A 23,203-nucleotide genomic window follows, 5' to 3' on the forward strand; every position below is an offset into this window, starting at 1 on the left:
AGAAATTGAGTTCTACAAATAGCAGCTGATTCTTTCATTACATCAGAACCAAATTACTAATTTCAGTATTAATGGTTAGCTTTGACATGTTTAAAAAGGGTAGAAGGTACTTAATAGACCTGTCTTCAACTCTGAAATGAACAACTGTTCAGGGAAATGAAATTGTTCAAAGATACATTTTCTTTCTGCCAATCTGTGAAATATAATATAATTATTCTCTTTTAATGAATCTCTCAACGAGGAGCAATCTTTCAGAGCTTGAACAGGTAAAATATAATGATAATAGGAGCAGCTTTGTAAATAAAAGGATGAAATGAGATTGTTATTTTGTGCCATATTATGGATAATTAGAATAACAGTGCAGCATTCATCAGGCGTTTGAACTTTCTCAAAAAAGCTCCCTGGGGCTCATTTAAATTAGTCATGTTTATCCATGGAGATTTTTAGTCTTATTTCAAATGACTGTCGCCCTATAACATTCAGGCCTCAATCTTTAGCATGCTCTGATTAATAGCTGTAGTATATAGCAGCCAATAGACACTGCCTAAAACAGACACCAAAAACAATCCTCAGTTTATGAATCTACAGTTTATAAAGGGAGAACAATAGAATTATTTTTATTAAGCCAGGAGAATAATTACTCAGTGTGGAGGGAATGGTGACCTATATGAATCAATTTCCACAAAAACAGAGTTGGCTGGATACCATCCAAGAAGCTACCATTTATATGTTAACAAGCTCTATAAAATAAAAGACTATATTCGTGAAAACTAAATTGATGGCAATGGAACTCCAGTGGTTAGTTGCTTTGATTAAGTCAAAGTCAAACAGCTCAAAGGTAACTAAGTAGATGGTGCGATATGACTCTTTCAAGAAACATGTCTTTCTGCTCTCTGTTGGACCCCCTGCACTCTTTGGTAGTTAGATAAACATGTGCGAGAATCAGGTGCTAGTTTGTGGCGGTTCCCCTATATTCATTAAGGTAAAGCGGAAAAAAAATACTTATAAATAAAGAGGGGTAAAATAAGAGTCCAATATCTCTCCTGGTATGACTTGAAATCTCTAAATGAGATGTCATTCCACAAGATGGAGCAATTGAAGTTTTGTTCTCAATAAGGTTATAGTTTTCCTTGGTTATTGTTTTCTATCTTGATGGCAAAGAAAACGTTTTTTATTAACAATAGAAAAAAGAATAGAACCATCACTTATGTTTAACAATTTATGCAGCTGATTTCATATCTTTTTGATAGTTTTTTCATGTTTACTATTTAAAAAAATATTTCCCCTTATTGTCCTATGTTTTGATTATTGGAAAAATTATTTTAAATTCCCTGGACGCATCTATTCCATGAGCCTCAAATCATTACCCACAGATGGAAAGATTACTGTAGGGCTTTATATTTAGGAAGCTTCTATGAATGGCCTCATATTTGGAAACTTTCTGTGATTACTATTTGAAAGCATGCTCTACACGCATTATTTAGTTAGTTGAGGCTTATATAATCAGCCAATATTTATTTAAATGGAAATATGCTTTTCTATTTCCACCAATGCTTAAGTTAATTTACTTAAACTTATAATAGTACCTTAGCCTGGGTGGATGACGTCATTATTTTCAACAGACTCAGGACTGGGTACACCGTCACAGACACAAGGAAGATGGGTGTTCTATAACTGATATTAGACATCAACATTGTAGAGAAAACGGCCCGTTAAAGCATTTATATTTTCCATCGCTCTCTGAAATTATAATTAAAATCACTAGCTAGAAATGTAGAAGGTTTCCAAACAGCACGAGCATTTTGAAAATAAAGGAGGTAGCCTGCCTCTCCGCCAGAGAAGGTAACAGCTGAGCTTTAATTTAGAAACTCAAGTAAACAAATCCCTTTCCTTTTTCCCTTGCATCTATTAAATTGATTTATATAAAATTGATATATTTTTCAAAATGCAACTGCTACTAAAAACTCCTTTTTCTCAAATTTTCCCAGAATCATTAGGTGAAAGCAAGTTGCCCTTGTTCTTCCATTTCTACCCACCTTTTTCAGATTTTCTTCATTTTCCTCATTTCAATTTGTTTTCAAGAATAAATCCTTAATAGCAAGGATCTCATTTATATATATTGAAAACGCCACTTTCCTGTTTGAATAACTACTTATCTGTTATATTATATCCAAAATGATTTTATGGTCTTACCATTTTTACTACAAGAAGTCCTAGAATTACAGCCATGTCAGATTTTGTTTCTAGAATTATACTGCACGTCTGAGTTTGAAAATTTGACTGTTGAACATGGAGAAAAGGGCAATAATAGTAGCCTCAAAAAGGTATTTTATATAACACCAAAAGCTACATAGAATATTCTAATGATCACCATCTAATGTTTCAGTTGTTCCTAAAATATTAATTTATTGATAGTTATGGTTCCTGCTTTTCAAATTTCTAGGAAGCTAGCAGTTTCTGTCAAGTTTTTATAGTGCCATTACAAATAGAAATTTCATAAATGCTTCTTCATAATTATATCCTTTTATAGTCCAATGATAAGACTATATAGTCTTATATTTTGAAAACACGTTTGAATTTTTACATACAAGGATTACATCTTATAGTCTTTTTTCTTTGACTATTATTTATAAAGCATAAAGCATGCCTTTTATAAAAAAATAGCGAGTCATCACAGTAAGATATCCAGGTATATGATTCAATCTTCAATTGCAAATAGTATTTTGATATTTAGACAGCTTTATTAAGTGCATGCTATTATTTGCATCACCCATTGCTTGAAAATTTCCAAGGAGGAAGTTTAAAAACATACAATTAGGAACTCATTTTGAGACATCTCCTTAAAGGTTACTAGATAGCAAATGTTTGAATCTATCTATTTTCAACCAATGAAATTTTCATGATATCAGTACATACATATATTTTTTTGACATACAACACCCCAAATGCCATGCTCTTTTCTCAACAATTTTAACATCCAGGTGTAATAATGCAGCATGAAATCCTTTTCTTGTTTCTAAATTTAATTGATTTAATCACTGAATTTAAATGCTTGGAAATTGTTCCGCTTGCTGGTGTTCGAATGCCAAATACATCATCTACAGTTCTAAAATGAATATTGCAGTTATATTTAGACAACTGAAAACACTGCCTTCTAAATTACCCTAAATAACCCATAGAAATGTCTAAAAAAATTGATAATAATGGATGACAAATGTCCATTACTATCAACTTTCAGATAAATATGACTTTTAAAAGGTATAGAAAGTGTTGGAGTCTTACTATTTAAATGCTCTTTGTGCAATTATCCAGGTAATACAATTCACAGCACACACAGATTAATCTTCACTCTTCCAGAATTCACCAACCCCATTTTGAAGACAGAGACATCGGAGCCAATAACCTTATCTATCTTCAGAGGCAAAAGAAATTTAAGTTTTGCCAAGCTTTCATAGACGTCTATTCATTTATTCTTTGATCAATTTGGTTTGTATTGACTTTTTCCTTCCTACTTTCTGAGACCTTAAAAAAAAATAATAAAGTCACTTGCTGTAGAAAGATTCCTTGACAGCCAATCAGATACAAAGTCTTTCCCCTCTGGCTCCTAAGAAAAATAAGAGTTTTAGTCTTCCCTAGTACAGAGCACAGACATAAATAGGCTAGGATGGGGGTGTGAGTAGTATAAAGTACATGGAAAAGCTTGTTCTTGGGGAACTGATACATCGTAAACTTTATGCAAGATGTGAAGAATAAAAATAATGTTTAAGTATTCACACTTGGGGCTAAGCAAATGATATGAGGTGGTGGAAGCTGCAATATTAGCCTAGTACAGTTGTCTAAACTATAGTCTTTCTTGTCCTGTCTTCACAATTTTTGCTGTAGCCAGGTACTTCCTTTATTATTATTTAGTTTAGGTTTTTACCCTATTTTTACTTAAACGGATTTATTTCAAAAGTAAAATTTAGATTACACTTATAAGTTCAAAAAAAAAAAAAAAACCCCATCATCTCTTACCATAAAGAAGAATCAACTGTAATAGTAAATACAAACAATTTAACTTTAAAATGTTCATCCGTATTGCTTAAACCATTTTAATTTTCCATCAGTGGAATGCATGTTGCACTTCGGGAAATTCTGCCCAAATAAAAGAATTAGCATTGGTAAATGGGATTGAAATCACTGAAAATTTCATGGATGATATCATACCTCAATTAGTTTTTAAAATAAACTTTTGTATGACGGGTACCTGGCTACGTGTATCCACATGTGGGGTAAGACAGTCACCTAGTTAATGAGGTTTCAAGCAGGAAGTCCAGCTGCTCCCTCTCGTACCTCCCTCAGTTTCTGGCAAACATTTGAAACTGTATGGTTTGAATGTAACCACTTTTGCTCAGTGGTTTTCAAACTTTTTAAAGTAGTCAATCTTTCTCTTTTTTTTCTTGCAAATGAAGCAACATTTTAAAAACTAGTAAATAAAAGAGAAAATTAGAATTTTATTTGCACAAAAATATTTTAAAGGTTCAGATTGCTAACACTTTCAATACAGTCAATCTATGAGAATAATGGAGTTATTTTGATGAAGACAGCTGCAGGGTCATAGACATCCTATTTTTCGTTGATTTTTGCATTTTGTTTTGGTTGTGTGGTATTGAGAATATCCTGATCGAGACAGATATGTAATTGTACATGATATGAACTTTTTACATCTCACTTGGCCATCTTGCACCATCCTGACTCCATTAGAAGAAAGTGGAATAGTTGGACTCGTGTCTTCAAAGCTAAAACCATTAGAATAACTGAAAACTGCCCACATTACTTGAGAGGTCCTCACTGTTTGGTTAAAAAATACTTTCCAAAGGTGTCTTTTTTAATAGTTTTCCAACTTTGTCAACACAAATTTATGATATGATGATAACTTGCTATCTGGTTCAAATGTTCACTTGAAGTTTCAATTAGTCGAATTTATGTTATTCAACATACTTAGCCAAAACTTTGTTTCAATTTCATTGCTGGCTGTTTAGCAGCAGTTGTGAGCATGTTTATATCACAAATCTCTGATAAAAGTGCACTTGATATAGTGCACTATACTAGTACTAGTAATAACTAGTACAAGCCAGTTATACTCAGGAGTTAGTTAATGCAATTTCTTTTTAAGCAAAAAATTTTCTAAAAAGTGATTTCTATTTTCGTTTAAAATGTTGGCATTGTCACTTTGTTTTCACTTCCATTGATTGTCGTGCACTGTTTATTGCCTATGCCAAACAAAGTTACTTGAGTTTGCAAGCCTTTTAACTGCAGGCAATTCACATGCATCATGGTGGTACTGTACCCATTTATACAAGTATCCTCATCAAATATTTATTTATTTATATGTGTATATGTATATAAGTATGTGTGTGAATATGCATATCTATCTTTCCACACATCTATTGGTATATCCATCAATTGTCAATTGACCAAGAAGGAAGAAGAGGAAGAGGAGGAGAAGGAGGGAGAGAGGAAGTTGTTTTCATCCAGCAACACAATTTAATGACCTGAGAATTATTACTACAAAATGATTGTAGAGAATATACACATTAGTGTGGTTTTTTTCTCTTTTATGTGAGGAAGATTGACCCTGAGCTAACGTCTGTGGCAATCTTTCTCTATTTCATGTGGGACACTGCCATGGTGTGGCTTGATGAATGGTGCTAGGTCCATGCTGGGGATCCAAACCTGCAAACCCTGGGCCACTGAAGCGGAGTGCGCTAACTTAACTACTGTACCACTGGGCCAGCCCCGTTAGTGTGTTTTTACTATAGGTTTTTTTTTAATTGTTCTAATTAACGGCAATAATGCATTTGAACCAGGTTTTTACAGAACCTCTGAAGAATTGCAGCTATAACTCAATGGAACAGAGTTTGAAAAATAATGGTTTAGCTGAAGGCCTTTATTTCTTTTAAAATGCAAATACCTCTACTTTCACCTGCAATTAGTCATTTATACATTAATGTGAATGAATTTATTAGACATCTTCCTGAGGCTTGGATTTAATTCAGAAAGAGAGGGAAGTAGAAAGATGAACTCAACAACTATAAGAAATGGGAAAGACTGAATATTAAGGCTCAGAGCACTGAAGACCTACTTTACAGTTTTGCTTGAAGACCATACCGTCTATACATAATACACTCACTTGTATTTTTCTTGAAAAAGCTTACCAAAAAAAAAAAGACAAACCCAAAAGAAAATATCTACTGAATTAGATGAGTCTGAGTGTGACTGCGTTTCAGAATTGCATCCAACTGTTTTAAAATATTTTGCTGGAACAATAATATAATTAAAAGAAGTACTTATAATTTTGGTCAACTTGAGTTACATCAACCATAAAATTTCTAACTAGTGAATTTAATAATTGAAGATAGTCTAATCTTATTCTGTAAGTGTTCTCAAAGATTGTAAGCAAATTAATTGTGAAGGAGTCCCAGATCACACACAGCATAATATAAATGAGGATTTAATGTCCCCACCCTGATCTTGTACCTTTGGTCTGTGATATATTTTTAAATTAAAAACAACTTGCAAACTTTGTTTTAATTTAAATCTTTCTACTAAATAAAATATTTTGTTACAAGAATCTAGTTATGTATGCTTCCCCCACACTCCCCCTACCACCAAAAGCTTCCTGAAGTTATGAAAACAACATCCATTCCAATATAGTAAAAACTTAGGTTCAACTTCAGACTTTTTACAAACGCTTATCAGAAAAGTTGTTAGTTAATATTTAAAGAAAGTGCTTCCTGAAAAAGAAGAAAGTTACATTATTAAATTTTTCATTTCTTTATTTATATATTTTCTAAGAGTAAAGATATTAATTTGAATCTGGGTTAAAGAAACATGTTGCCCTAGAATTATATTTCCCATATTTCATTTTAAAGTCAATACTAGTAATCATTTTATGTAAATTTCAAAATATATTTAGATTAAAAATACTGACTGACCCTCACATTTAGTACTACTGTTGTTTTTGTCTCAAGAAATTAAAAACAAAATCAAACATTAGAAATATTTACCATTCAGGAAATGCAGGTATTTTAAGTAGTAAATTTCACTTCTTACTATTAGGTATGACATTTAAGAATTGACAGAATAAATGTGAAATCAAAACCTAGAAGTATTTTGAGGTATTTTTGGCTTTTCTCTTACAAAATACATCAAAATGAAAAAAGTTTTCTTGATAAAATTAATAAAAAGGAAAGTGATGAATATATAATAGTCTATTTTTTTATATTCAGCTATAGATAAAGTCATCTTTAGCAGTGAAATTATACTTATCTTTGACTAAATTTAAACCCAAGCTACAAGCATAGTCAGTTAAGAGAGGCAAGAAAAAATTGAGCTGAATCAGTTATGAACATGTTTCCGCTATTGCTCATACAGCGGCCCTCAAAAACTCTGATTCTTACTGTTTTTCTCCATGTCTGTATTGAAAAAAATCATATTCCTAAGTCACAAAACCGATAGGTTTCCACTTATTTTCTTTCCCAAGTTTATGGAAACTTGGTCCTAAGAGTTCCACAGTAGAAAACAAGAAGACAGAATGGGAAGAGAGACCCTTTCCTACAGTTATGGGCACTGAGAGTCTGTGACAATACTTCTGGCTGATTTGTCTATGTTTTATTCCAAAGGTGGATTCCTGAAAAAACCATACAAAGAGAGATGCGTGAGGCCAGCAAATGGCATGTCTGCAGTAGCTCCATGAGAGGTGTACAGACACTTGTCCTGGTAGGGCACAGCCATGAGTCTTATAAACTTCAGTAGCTCAGTGGGCAAACATAGTTGGCAGCTGAGCATTGAGAATCAATCTAGATACATATCTGGAATGTCTACATGAAAAGGACATGCCAAGTATTGGTATGTAGTGACCAAACAGAAAAATAAACCTGGAAACTACTATATATATATATATATATATATGTAATGTATGTAAAACTTTTTTTAATTATATAGGCTACATTGCTATGTAATATCTATGTACTCATTGCTTCCCTAGGGAGAGAAGAAGATTTTTAAATTTGATCTTAGTATGGTCTTGGAACTAATTTTAATACCTAGAATTTTTTTATTAATCTTAGAAATCTAGTAATCTTACATTAAACATAAATGTAATATTAATGTCAATAATTCCTGGAAATTAGTAATTATACCTAACTCCTCTCATTTTTAAATTAATATATCACAAATCTACTCCTTTTTTCTATGTATTTCTCCTTCAAAAAACCATTTTCCTCCATGTTTTCAAACAGTTATATTCATTCTGAGCAGAAAGCATTTTAATTTATCTGGCGTCATCTTGCTGGTACTAAATTACGTTACTGTTCAGGAGTTATCTCTTTAGGATTGCCTATATATTTAAGGGGCGTCAAAACCTTTTGTCACTGGCAGGTTATCATAAGTACTTCTTTCATGAGGATACCTAACACTTTCTCTATCAATCTTTGTCATCCTCATGGCCACCAAATTCCATATAATACAAGTCACCACATACCACCAAAACATAAAGCTATTTCCCACCACCATCAAGCCTACCACCACCCTCATAATTATTTATTTAAAAATATATTTATTTATTTTTATTAGGCCCATAAGGCTGTAATCTCTTCATATTTTATCTTTGCTACACTGAGCTGAGCCATATGTTTTCTTGGCTCTCTGAATGCCAACAATGGTATTAGGTAGGTTCTGGAACACAAAAGAAATATTATGGATAATATACATAAATTATTGGAACAGGATTAATTTTTAAAATACTACCAATTTGATGGCTTTGTTTATAAAATCTGTCAATAAGAATTAGTGTGGATTATATTATAATGGAGTTGAAAATTCTGATCCATAGCTATTCTATCCTATTTTGTTAGTCCTTTGCCCTCTGTTTTCCAGGTCTCCTACTTGTTGTTATTACATTTCTGGAAAAATAGCTGTAGGTAACCAAAATTTATTGTGGGATATTTAAACATGCTATTATATATGGTACTTAGAACAATAGCTTAGTGTAAGATAGCTTCAATGTCACATCCTGACTGAAGAAAGCCAAGAATAAAGAATCTTGCAATACAACGTTAGAAAAAAACTTAACTAGGCCCTTGTTACAGCAACTCAAACATCCTGAGCAAGACACTCATAGCCCAGAACGTAATGTACAATATATCCTATATTATTAGCCACTAAATACCCACATGTATTTTATTTTCTGTGGGGAAAGTTCTATTCAAAGAAGGGAATAAAGAAGAAAAAAAATTATAAAAAATATAGCCAGTTCATACATGATTTTAGAATTTATTATAATATAACTTAATTGCACATGTATATCTGATAATATGAAAAATACAACTGCATAAATACATAAACTAAAGTGTAATGGAAAACTCTTTCACTTTAATGTAGTTTGAAAGCAGATTACGAAGCAACTTAACAAGTAAGCGTTAGAAAGCTTACCTTGACTTGCAAACTTCAACTCTTTGGCATCTGTGAGTGTGGTCCTTTTGTCAGACCCTTTTTTCTCTATTCGGCGATGGCTTCGCCTTTTCTTAGACTCTCCCCAGAGATTGGATCCTCCATGCATGCTCGGTATATTCAAAATAGCAATTCCTTCCAGAGAGATGTTTATTAAGTCTATCTGCACCCCGTCACACTGATCAGCAAAGAGAAAAGAACAGAAACACTAAGATGTTTCATCTTTCTTTCCTTAATTTCTTTAGCATTCCCTTATCTTTTAATAAGAGCTTTTAAATCCATAATATTGCCATTTCTAAATAAACTTTTCAAGAACACTTGAATGGTTACCCTAAATGTCAATATAAAAGATAAAGCAGCCACTAACACTAACCAGTTACCATTAATAGTCCTTAAAAATGATCAGATTAAATCACTGGTGTGTCTTTGTTTACAGAAAACCTTAGGGAGGGACACTCTTCAGTGTCTGTGTATATAAACAGCTGCAAACTTCCAATGCGTTACAAAGAGGATGATTCTGGGACGTTTGGTCAAATTTCAGGCAGAAATTTTAACGATTGCCTCTATTTAGGACACACTGCAAAGCACTATGGGGGGAAAGTAAAGAAACAATTCATAATTCACAGTCTCACTTTTTTGGGCAGAGAAAGAAATAGTTTAAGACATTTTCAAAAAAACAAAAGTACATAATAGCAACTCAAAGAGATCTGAATTACATTGGAATGACCAAGGATGGTTTCTCCGACTAGGTTAAGTTCCAAGCAGAGTGTCAATGGTAATGAGAAGCACAGTTGTCTAAACGAATCTGGAGGACCACGCAGGTGGAATGAGGGAAATGCCAAGATTGCAGTAAATCACGCAACCTCCAACCCATGTTACATTATAGCTGCTGTAACAATAGATTGAACAACATGAATGATTAGTCAGCCAGATATTTTTGTTTGTCTGGTGACAAAACACACTTTTGATTATGAAAAATATGGAACTTGCTAACAAGCAATGCTGTCCCGTATTCAGAGAGGTCACTTTTTAAGTTTTTGAATTTTCAATTCATTTCCACTGACTGACGTGTGTAGAGTGACAAGGCTATATATTGCTAATATAGCAATATTTTTGGAATTATTATTTATTCATTTGCTTTGAGCTTTCTAAAATGGTAGTTATTATAAATCTATCCCAGATATTGTTCTCTCGTTTTCAAATATAAGTCAATATGAGAAGAGATGTGAACCTGTAACACTTTGTTTTACAGAAAGCTTTGTTAGGGATACGCATTTCATAAATTGAAGTACATCTGCACTGGGGTTGCTTTATTTGCTGTGTCTTGTTACAGAAAAAACACAGATACTATTCGTCATTCTGTCTTTCTCATGGCAATCATGATTTTTGAAACTAAAAGAGATAATGCACCCCCAAAATGATAAAAACAAAAACCAAAGCTCTCTCTTCCCACATTTGCCTCACCATACTGAATCTAAGACTGCATCTTGTTCACTACAATATAAAAACAGTGAAATAAAGCAACTCATCTTGAGCCTACTTGGCAAGGCTAGAAACAAATTCTAGAGAAAGTGCCAAGTTTTCATTCAATTTGTTTCAATGAGGGTGAAACCAAGCTCTGGATGCTGCCTTTTTTTCCCCCTAGAAACAAGTGATTCTTTCCTCCTTTTCACGTATTAAATTAAGATGATTTCTTTTTACTAAAGAATTCTGCTCATGTGTATACTCACTTACTGCCATATATTCTAGATAAACAGATATTAATTTCATAATTAAAAGTAATCTTGTGTAAATACCCTGCAGGCCTCAATGAATCAAACACATACTGTGTGTCAGGCCTCCCACTGTCTTCAAGTGGAATGTACTGGCTGGATAATTAGATAGTACATATTTTTTAACCTTATTTGCATGCATATTATATCTTTTGCACACTGACAAGCAGCAGTAACAACAAAAGTCAGATTACCACAGGGAATTCCCACAAAGAAGTCTTCATTCCTTATAATTTGCAGCCTAAATTAAAATAATTTGATCTTTGACAAGGATGAAATGTCAAGCAGAAGGGGGTCCTCTACAAGCCACGGCCTGTGGCTTCTGAAATCTGCCTAATTTATGTCAGTCACTTCTTAATACATATTTAAGTATTACACGAAAAAGATGATAAATATGCAATCTGACACCTTTGGTATTTCCCTGCTGTTAATTTATAAAGGTCTGGCTTCCCCCAAACTGACTAAAATCATTTAAATAACAGAAGAATTGTGAAATAAGCTGGAGTTGGGGCCCGGCTTCCATTTTCACTCAATATTGAACACAGCGGGTAGTACACTAAGACAATTATTTGACTAGGCCTTAGAACCCCACTGTGACAAGTTACTTTCAGAATTAGTGAAGGAGTATTTCTTTGTTCATCTGCAGAAAAGGAGAGCATGTTGCAAATAGGCCTTTTTTTTTTAATTGAACTAGGGGAGTTCCACGTGACAACTGAAAAACATCAGTGTATACTATTATTCATGTTTTCACTCTTCGGAGTCTTGTCACGTGTGGTTTTAAGGAAACAGAATAAGTAGCTCTCTGAAAAGTGAAAAAAATCCTCAAGAAATCCCAAAGAAGGACTGACGAAGAACATTGTGGATCCTATGAGAACAGGACAACGTACTTACATAAATTGCTATTTATTAATGAGTTGTTTCCACTAGTTCTTGACCCCAAGCTACCTTCCTCTGTTTGCTTTAACATTATGTTCATTAGTCTGGAAAATTTCAGCGCTGGTTCTGATGGAGCCCAGGGATTGGAGCACACCAGCTGAGTGCATGGAAATAAAAGCTGAGGTGAAGGCTATGAAATAGAAACAAGTTATAATACTGTGTCAGATAATATTTTCATCCGTTTTGAAGATTTATGATTTTTAAAAAGGTAGCTACAGAGGAAAAGAATATAAAAGCTTAAAAGCTAACAGCCTCGGCTAGTCAATAAATCCTGAATATTTTTATTATGTAGAGAAAAGGTCGTTAACATATAGTACTGTGGGAGCTATTTGCGGAGCGCAATGCTCTGATGCTGTTGTCCACCCTTTTCAGTTTTAAAATGGAAGATTTCATTCCAGAGACAAATTTGCCTAAAAGAAAAGAAGGTTTACAATTTTCTGCCAAAGTGTTTTAATTCTAGTTTACAGATAGACCCTGTGCCATATTATACAGAGGTGTTAAAGACAAGCTTTTATATGTGAATCTAGTATTTCAGATTCAGTTAATATGTCATTTGAGAGGAAAATTCAAAACATGAAGAACTTTGGAGAGCTGTACGTGTGGATAATAAATCTAAGTAACAGTTCATGATAAACTGTAAATATTTTTTCCATGCTGAGTCTAATTCTATGCCCAGGGCAGATAAAAATTATTCATAATTTTACTCAATGAAACATAAATACATTGCTTTGCTCATTTTACAAAGTAACGTGGAGTAAATGACTTATCTAAGCCTGCTTTCCGAAGTGTTTCTGCAAATTCATATGTAATGCATGAGACAAAATTATTTATGTTTTTTACAGAAAACTACTGTAGCAAACCTACAAATTAAAATAGACACCTATACATAAATGGCTTAATAATATCTCTTCTGATATTTGAAGGCTGTGGTACTCTACATTTTGCCAGTGATTAAACTCCATGTTTTTTGAGAAGCATTGGTAAGTTTTATCTATAAAACACAGTGTGATATAGGTGCTCAGAACATGCCTTTTTGGTGGTTTTAGTATTAGCTGGCAGTCCAGAGAGGGTGATGGAAGTGCTGATTGTGGATAATCACAAGACATCTTTCAGAATGGAATGAAAGACAGCAGGTAAGCGAGAGGAAGACGGGGGCAAACCCAGAAAACAGCGAAATTCGAGACTGGAACCATGGGCCCGCACACGCAGTTGTTGAACACTTTGATAATAACAATAACATTGCTGGTTCAAGATATCAAGCATGAGCCATAAGTATTCACAGAAAACCAGTTTAATTTTACATATTTTTCCTTTCTAGCAGATACAGTGAAATCTAGAAACTAATCTTGGAATAATAGAATTCTTACCAAATGTTACCTTATTAAAAATAACTTCTGGTAAACTCGAAAGAGAATTTTCACCTTTCAGTCATTCACTCTCCTTTTACCTATCTCATTTCAGCTTCACTCTCCTCACTAAGAAAAATTATGATATATTTTTCCTAATGAAATGATAACGCTATACCTCACGCCCACCGCCTTTCTTGTTCTTTCCTGGAATAAAGAGTTATTTTTTGTTTTGGACTTAATGAGTCCACCTTTTGTTTCCTATGATCATCTTTGATGAGGTCCACATTTTTACCACCTCCCTTCATCTTTGCTTCTGGAACTTCATTGCAAACAAACAAATGAAACCACTTGGAAGCTTTAGAAGAGAGAGTAGATCTTTATTTGTTCTTATCTCTCTCTATCTCTCTCTCTCTCTCTCTCACACACACACACAAGGACAGCAGGAAGAAACTTTTGGAGGTGATGGATATGTTAATGGCATTGATTATGGTGATGGTTTCACAGGTATATACTTATCTCCAAACTCATCAAGTAGACACAATAAATATGTACAGTTTTTGGTATGTCAACCGTGTCTCAAGTAAAGTGGTCTAAAAAAAAAATCTATTCACAAGTTTCATTTCTCCCATCCTAAAATAGTGTTTTGGTAGGACTAAAACTAGGCTATGGCCCTCTAAAATGCCTGTACAGGGTGATTTTGATACAGGTGGGCACAAGCTAAGCTGGGAAAGTCTGTTCTATTGCCTTTAGGAGCTCTGTGCTTTCCAGGTTACTGGGCAATAGCAGTCTTTTCTGGTCCTGCTAATTTAGTTTGTGTCCTCGACACTCTTCTTGCTGTTTGTTAATTATTGAGATCATTTAGGTTTTATAGAACTACTTAATCAGTAAGACAGCTCTCAGTATTTTGTGATAGAAATTGGTGACCTTGAAACTTACCACTCTTCCCAGTCTCACTGACTAGCAAAAGACTGAAATGCTTTGGAAAATGGGCTATTTTACTCTCACAGACTTTGTCTGGTACCTGGAGCAAAATAAAAATCCGTGAACTTCAATCCCAGATGTTGACCTGAGATTCTTAGGGACACATCTTTGTCCCAAATTTTGCTTGTAATATAGTATACTGTAATTATAAAGCTTTTCATTTTATTTTTTATTACTTTGTCTTTTGTAACAAAGATAATTGAAATTCTTAAAATTAAAAACTTCAACTTTGTTAATCTCTCTTTCTCTTGTCATGTATATGCATATTATATATATGTTATATATAGATAATGGTTTTAGGTATTTTCACCATACGCATCTTTGCCGCAAGTAGTTTTGCCACAAACATTTTCACTGCACAACTAATTGGTTGTAAAGGCAATTTGGCCATAAAACATAAAATAACTCGTTGATTGACAGTTTGGGTTTCATTATGGCTTCATTTGGTCCCAAGTGGTTTTCATTTGGTTACAAATATGCATCCTTATGTTTGAATGAAACTGATACCTCTCTCTCTCTTTTTTTTTTTGGTTTGTTTTGATAAAGATTAGCCCTGAGCTAACATCTGCTGCCAATCCTCCTCTTTTTGCTGAAGAAGGCTGGCCCTGAGCTAACATTCATGCCCATCTTCCTCTACTTTATAAGTAGGATGCCTACCACAGCATGGCTTGACAAGCAGTGCATTGGTCCACACGCAGGATCCGAACTGGTGAACCCTAGGCCACCAAAGTGGAACCTGCAAACTTACCCACTGTGCCACCGGGCTGGCCCCTTATACCTCTCTTAATGAAGGAAGACATCTTAGCAAAAAAAAAAGAAAAAAGTACAAAGCCAAACAAGGTGATGAATCAACAAGCAAAAAAAAAAAAAAAAAAGAAAGAAAGAAAGTATAATAATATGAAAGAAAGACTTGGAAGACAAAGTGCTTAGGTAACAATCTACAAAATAAAATCAGTTCTTGACGCAGTATTTATATATATTTTCCAATGATTTGTTTCCTTAGATTTAAACACTTTGGCAGCAGTATAATTTTTGTTTTTCTTAAATTATTAAAAAAAATGCCTATCTGCTCATCTCTGTAGTGGAGAAAGGATAGAATCTCTCTTATTCACAGGATTTTGACAAAGACTTAAATCTTGATAATGTATGTACATTGCTTAGCGCCAAGCCCAATGTATAGTTAATAATAGGCAAATCTTAGCTATTATCACTATCGACTATTATCTATGATATTCATATCATTCCAAATATTCATCCTTTTGGGAAAAGCTTCCTATATGAAAGAGAAATGTAAAATAAAGAGTCACACAGCAAATGATTTGTTTTGAAGAAGCTGCAGATAAAACATACATCCATTACTTGAGGTACTCTTGTACTGAAGTGGTTTCATTCTCTGTTATATATTCTCAAACCACATTTGGAATAATTTTAGGCCAAATAGGAAGCAACAGCAAACAGAATCAAATTTCCAAATTGCTGTTTTTGTTATATTTAATTATAAAGTAACCTTGAGGGTGGAAAGGCGCATTCTGCTAATATGATAGACTGGATTCATTAAAAAGTGAGTAGAGAAGCTGATTTTGCATTACCATCCATACACACAAACACATATACACACATACACACCAAGTTTCAAAATTGAGACAGATATGTAAAATTATAGCAATATTTCTAGATATGCAACAATAGAGTACGGAGTGCACAGCGCTGGTTCTGATTTATAAATGCTATTGAAGTGGTTTCCTGAATAAGCCAGTAAATGCAGATCTGGGAAGCCAGACTTGGAGGGCATGTAGAAACACAACCCTAAGAAGAATAACTTAGTTCTAGTTGCCCAGATTTCTTGGGGGAACATTCTAACTAGTTTTTCTAGAAGATGTAAAGCTCTGTGAAACAAAATCACTCAAATTTATCATTTATAACTTTCAAATCAATGTTTTACACATTTGCTTTCATTCAAATGTCTTTTGCTATATGATACAACCTTTTCCATGAAGATTTTTTGCTTGTGACACACATTATACTAGAGATTAGTGTGTTTTTTTTTAATTAAGACTATTTTTTTTAGAGCAGTTTAAGGTTCATGACAAAATTGAGGGGAAAGTACAGAGATTTCTCATTACCCTCTGTCCCCCCACATGCATAGCATCCCCCATTATCAAAATCTCCCCACCAGAGTGGTACATTTGTTACAACAGATGAACCTACATTGACACTTCCTAATCACCCAAAGTCCATAGTTTATGTTAGGGTTCACTCTTGGTGTACATTCTATGAGTTTGACAAATGTATAATAATATTTATCCACCATCATTGTATCATACAGAGTATTTTCACTGCTCTAACAATCTTTTGTGCTTTGCCTACTCATCCCTCCCTCCTCTTACAACCCTGGCAACCACTGATCTTTTACTGTCTCCATAGTTATACCTTTTCCAGAATGTCATGTATCAGCATCGTATGGTATGCAGCCTTTTCCGATTAGCTTCTTTCACTTAGGAAAATGCGCCTCCCTGTCTTTTCATGGCTTGATAGCTCATTTCCTTTTAGCACTGAATAATTACTCCACTGTCTGGATGTACCACAGTGTATTTATCCATTCAGCTATTGGAGGACCTCTTGTTTTCTTCCAAGTTTTGGCAATTATTAATTAAGCTGTTATAAACATTTATGTGCAGGTTTTTGAGTTGACAGAGGTTTTCAAATCTTTTGGGTAAATACCAAGGAGTATGATTGCTGGATCACATGGTAAGAGTATGTTTAGTTTGTAAGAAACCACCAAACTGTCTTCCAAAGCGGCTGTACCGTTCTGCATTCCCGCCAGCAATGAATGAGAGATCCTGTTGCTTCACATGCTCAGAAGCATTTGGTGTTTTCAGTATTCTAACAGATGTGTAGTGGGATCTCATTGTTGTTTAATCTTCATTTCCCTGATGACATTGGATATGGAGCATCATTTCATATGCTTATTGCCATCTATAAATCTTTTTGGTGAGTTGTCAAAGTCTTTGGCTCATTTTTCATTGGGGTTGTTTATTTTCTTATTGTTGAGTTTTAAGAGCTCTTTGTACATTTTCCATAACAGTTCTTCATCAGATGTGTCTTTTGCAGATATTTTCTCTCAGTCTATCTTGTTTCCTCATTCACTTGACATTGTCTTTCACAGAGTAGAAGTTTTTACTTGCAGTAAAGTCCAGCTTATAGATTATTTCTTTCAGGCATTGTGACTTTGGTGTTGTATCTAAAAAGGCATCACCATATCCAAGGTCATCTACATTTTCTTCTATGTCATCTTCCAGAGTTTTATAGTTTCGTGTTTTTAATTTAAGTCTGTGACCCATTTTGAGTTCACTTTTGTTAAGGGGGAAGGTCTGTGTCTAGATTCGTTTTTTGTTTTTTGTTTTTTTTTTTTTAAAGATTTTATTTTTTTTTCCTTTTTCTCCCCAAAGCCCCCCCGGTACATAGTTGTGTATTCTTCATTGTGGGTTCTTCTAGTTGTGGCATGTGGGACGCTGCCTCAGCGTGGTCTGATGAGCAGTGCCATGTCCGCGCCCAGGATTCGAACTAACGAAACACTGGGCCGCCTGCAGCGGAGCGCGCGAACTTAACCACTCGGCCACGGGGCCAGCCCCTAGATTCGTTTTTTTTGTTGGTGGATGTTCACTTGTTCCAATACCATTTGTTAAAAAGATCTTCCTTGCCCCATTGTAATGCCTTTCCCCCTTTGTCAAAGATCAATTGATTCTATTCATGAGGGTCTATTTCTGGGGTCTCTGTTCTGTTCCATGGATTTATTTGTTTATTCTCTCACCAATATCACACTGTTTTGAGTAGTGTAGCTTTATAGTAAGTCTTGAATTCAGTTAGTGTTAGTCTTCCAACTTTGCTCTTCTCCTTAAATATGGTGTTGGCTGTGCTGGGTCTTTTGACTCTACATATAACTTAAGAATTAGTTTGTTGATATTTACAAGATAATTTGCTGAGATTTTGATTGGGATTGTATTGAATCTATAGATCAAGTTGGGAAAAACTGACGTTTTGACAATATTGAATTTTCCTATTCATGAACATGGAATATCTCTGTTAGATCAATTTTTTTTCACTCTGTGTTCAGTGGTAGGATAAGGTAAGGAGAAGAGCAAGAGGCTTCAGAGTATCCACACTACATTCAACCAGAACTTTTTTTTTTTTGAGGAAGATTAGCCCTGAGCTAACATCTGCTGTCAATCCTCTTCTTTTTTTTTTTTTGCTGAGGAAGACTGGCCCTGAGCTAACATCCATGCTCATCTTCCTCTCCTTTATACGTGGGATGCCTACCACAGCATGGCTTGCCAAGCCGTGCCATGTCTGCACCTGGGATCCAAACCGGCAAACCCCGGGCCACCGAAGCGGAATGTGCACACTTAAACGCTGTGCCACTGGGCTGGCCTCCAGATCTCATATTTTTAATTTTTTACATTTTTGCCTTCTGCTACAGATTTTCTTTGAAGATAGGTTTCTAAGGGTAAGAAATGTTCAAAATCCAGTTTTAAATATTGATTATTGAGGGTAAAGAAAGATTTTTGACTTTCTTTTTGAGGGAGATTAGCCCTGAGCTAACATCTGCTGCCAATCCTCCTCTTTTCACTGAGGAAGACTGGCCCTGAGCTAACATCCGTACCCATCTTCCTCTCCTTTATATGTGGGACGCCTACCACAGCATGGCTTGCCAAGCGGTGCCATGTCCACACCTGGGATCCAAACTGGCGAACCTTGGGCCACCAAAGCAGAACATGCACACTTAACCACTGCACTGCTGGGCTTGTCCCTGATGTTTCTTTATAAATATATATACACATATATAACTATGTACATATATAACACTATACGCATATACATAAAACATATATGCATATATATTCATAAATAGTAATCACAGAAAGTTCAAGTGGAGCCCAATCCTTCACCTTTGGTGATTATATTCCTTTTCAGGGTTATGATCTGATTCAGCCATGAAGGGCTTTCTTCATTCCATGACCGTCAATTCTACTTCTAATGCTTCAATTTACCCACCAATCATGACGAGAAAAACGTCTGAAAATGTTGCATTCTGAAATAGTACCACTTTTCTGTTGTTATCATTAACAGTAAATTAGAAAGCTTGGATAATGAAGAACCTAGCCAGGCCATCATGATCCTATGTGGTTCACAACTACTTCCGTTTACCAAACTTTTTACTTGAATATATGCCATTAATAATTCAGGTCTCAGTTGATGAGTTATGCATTTATTTTTAAAACGAAAAGTGTTGAAGCCAATATTTCTCAATTTATATCAGCTAGTCATTAGGTGTTCTTGCTTTATAATTCTGTTCTTTTGGTTTGTCTTTACCACTTAATAAAATATAACTCTTCTTTTTACTTTAACCCCTAAAACCTCTCAATAAAACCAAGTCATTTTCTATTATAACCCATCTCCGAACTTTTTAGTCCTACAATGTCTATTTTTTTTCTTTTTGGTAGACCTATTTGCTCCAAATCTTTTTAAAGTGTATCTTTTCTTGCTATCTTTGCTCTTTCTTAGCTTTTCCACTTCCTATAAATGTAATGGGGAAATGGCAACCTTGGGAACTGAGAAAAGCTAGTTAATGAATGGGAATGAAATGGAAAAGTATACTTTTTAACCTTTATTCACGAAAGTAAGTACAATTTTAGTGAACTGTGTTTTAAAGGTTATAAGATATTGAGATCTGAAAATAATGGTTTTTTAAATGTATCTTGCAACTTTTTTCTTTCTCTTCAAGTACTTTCTTTTATCTTACATTTTTCTATCCACACTATGCCAGTAAGTTCTCCATTGATTTCTAAAGTTGTGTTCCACCTCTCATTCTTTTATACTACATTAAAACAACTCATACCCAAACTTAACCTTATTCTAGTATTTCAGATAGTGCTAGATTCCTAATAAGTGGGAGAAATGAAATTTTAGAATCATGGTTAAGCTATACGGGTTGCTCAAAGTATAACTCCTTCTATGGGTTACCACAAACATATTAATAATCAAACTCAAGTCATTTCATAGTATTATAAAAGAGAATTCATTTTTCTTACTTCTATTTCTACAGATTCATGTAGCTTCTTGCAGGTGGCTGAGAAAGTTTCAGATGTGCCAAACTCAAAATACCAAAATTTGTTCTTCATTCTGAAAAAGGAAAGGAAGAAGCAGCTTAGGCAATTATCAATAACAGAAGGGATTTCTTTTTTAATTGGGTAGCTCTCTCGTACTATAAGTGATAGGAAAGGTTTGAGGACGTGTACCATCCATTATGTAATAGATGATCGCATAATTTTCAAAGTTTAAATATTGGTGTCAAATTGTGTGATTGCCCCTGTGGGGATTACAGGAAAGTGTTCATCTGACAAATTCAAGTATATTTTTTAACTTTTCTCTGTATTGGTTGCTCAGATTTTAAAATATGATTTTAGTGCTTATAATTCTTAGCTTGTTCTTAGACAACTTGACTTTAGACCAGCCTCTCTGTAATCATAAAGAAAAAAATTAAATCTAGGCTTTTCATGAGAAAAAAGAGACTAAGTTAAATATGCTAAATTTTTCTGGACAGCTATGTATGCAGTAGAAATTGGCATGATTGGATAGTATATTTAAAAAATAATGGTTATCCATAAAGATAAAAAATTTAGAAACTTTGGGATAACCATTAAATTTTTTAAGATATTGTCCTTTTTTAATGAACAATAGTGATAAATTATGATACAACATAGAAGAATTAAAGAAGTGATAATAATATTTTATCAATATGAAAGAACACAAAGAAAATATAGTTTAAAACACCTCAGTATTTAATCTAGAAGTAAGATGTTCAAAATTATTTTCCCCATGACCCAATGACCATATATTTGTTTCTTTGTGCCAGGTAATTAAATTTATGATCATTTAATGTAATTTTGCAAAGGTTGACTAGATTTTTATATCACCCAGTATTGGATTTACAGCCATTCTCATGAAAAAAATGCAATTTTTAATTATACATATTCTAATAAGGCATCATGCCTTCAATTAGAAGAAAATCCAGGTAAAATAAGATACATTTTCACACAGAAAGGCAAAACAGAAACAAATTTTTGTTATGGTTTTCAAATACATTCCTCAACCAAATTATTCTTTTTGACTTAGAAATATTGATATGCTCTTTTCACATAGAATGTAAAACATTTCAACAATTAAAAACACTTTTGGCAAGGACCTTACTCCTTAACTCAACTCTTATTAGTTATGGAAAATGACATGAAAACTAATACAGTACTTATTATTATGCTGTGTTGAATAGAGTTTTCTGATATGAAATTACAAGTTACAAAAGTAATCTCATCTATCTAGACATATTCAACAATAATTAGCTTCGTATAAGGCTTTATTTGCTTACAAAATTTTCACTAGCCCTTCTTATATCAATTACCATATTCAGGTAAGTAATATGAAGACTAATATAGGTTTCATAGGATTCTAGCACTATAAATCCTTATTCTTTCTAGAGAATATTTTATTTGGGTTTGGGCCTTATTTCATATATCTGAGTAGATAAAAATAGATGATAGCCAGTTGGAAAAACAGAAGCAAAGTTTAACACCAAGATCTGTGGCCCTGAGCCTACACGCAAGTTTATATTAAATTAGTGCAAACACCTACTTTATAGAATAGATGTGCTTTTAAAAATTTACACAATGGCTGAAATTATGTAAAATTAAAAATATTTTCCTATTGTTTCATCATTCTGATGAAAAAAATATCATTCATTAAATTGGGAGGGAACTATTAGTCTGTATGTGGTAGTCTCAAGACAATCTTAGAATAATAATTAGTAGATGTTTTATGACTTGAATTGTCTTTCTACATTCAGTAAATTTTCTAACATTTTTATATTGGCCTTTTATCCAGACTTTCCTGGATTCATTTATTCCTCCATTCATTCATTCAACAAATGTTAGTGAGAACATTCACTTTGATATGCTACTGTGTGAACTTCTAAAGATACAAATATGAACACACTTATCTTTGTCTTCAAGGAGCTAAGAATGTTGTAAGATTATGGGCATATAAAATAGTTAAAAAGTTAATTCTCTAAATGAAATATGAGCAAAGTATTGTCAGAAAACACTTCAATGAATGAACTCCTTTTACCTCAAGGAGTTCAGAAAGCTTTAGAAGAGGTGACATTTTAATAGATAAGTAGAGGAAGACAAACAGGAAGAAGATGAGACAAGTTCCAGGTGTTTTGAAGAGTGCAGTTTACCTTCAGAGAATGCTGACTGCAGGCTGACAAGGGGCTGTTTCAGAACATGTATGCCGCATTAAGGAGTTTGGACTTCATATTATAAATTAAGAGGATGCTGATAGAAGTTGATAGCAGTGAAGTGACATGGCCAGCTTTGTTATATGGGCAAATAAGTCTAGCAGGAATATTGAAACACTGGTATTGTGGACAGAAATATAGCTATTGGAATATTACAAATGAAATGTAACTGAAGGCTTAGACCAAGTGGCAAGGGAAGTGGAAAAGAGAGACTCAATTTATGAGACATAAATGAGGTAGAATCAATAGGAATGGGTGATATTAGATTATACTGACTTTTGCCATACCTAGGTTATCTCTGGAGGCATATGTGGAAATACCAG

At 33.9% G+C, this 23,203-nt stretch overlaps 1 protein-coding gene across 6 annotated transcripts in view; it reads right to left on the reverse strand.

Annotated features, from left to right (window-relative positions):
* The window catches only part of DGKB (diacylglycerol kinase beta), a 685,277-nt gene that overhangs the window by 161,333 nt on the left and 500,741 nt on the right, over positions 1 to 23,203 (reverse strand). For all 6 annotated transcript variants that reach the window (XM_044766591.2, XM_070509328.1, XM_070509320.1 and 3 more), the window contains 2 exons: positions 20,620 to 20,710; positions 9,475 to 9,670 (listed from right to left, as the gene is read on the reverse strand). In XM_044766591.2, the coding sequence (XP_044622526.1) occupies positions 9,475 to 9,670; positions 20,620 to 20,710 (287 nt within the window). The remainder of the gene's footprint in view (positions 1 to 9,474; positions 9,671 to 20,619; positions 20,711 to 23,203) is intronic.

Source organism: Equus asinus, chromosome 1 (assembly GCF_041296235.1).
Source record: "Equus asinus isolate D_3611 breed Donkey chromosome 1, EquAss-T2T_v2, whole genome shotgun sequence".
Lineage (NCBI taxonomy): Eukaryota > Metazoa > Chordata > Mammalia > Perissodactyla > Equidae > Equus > Equus asinus.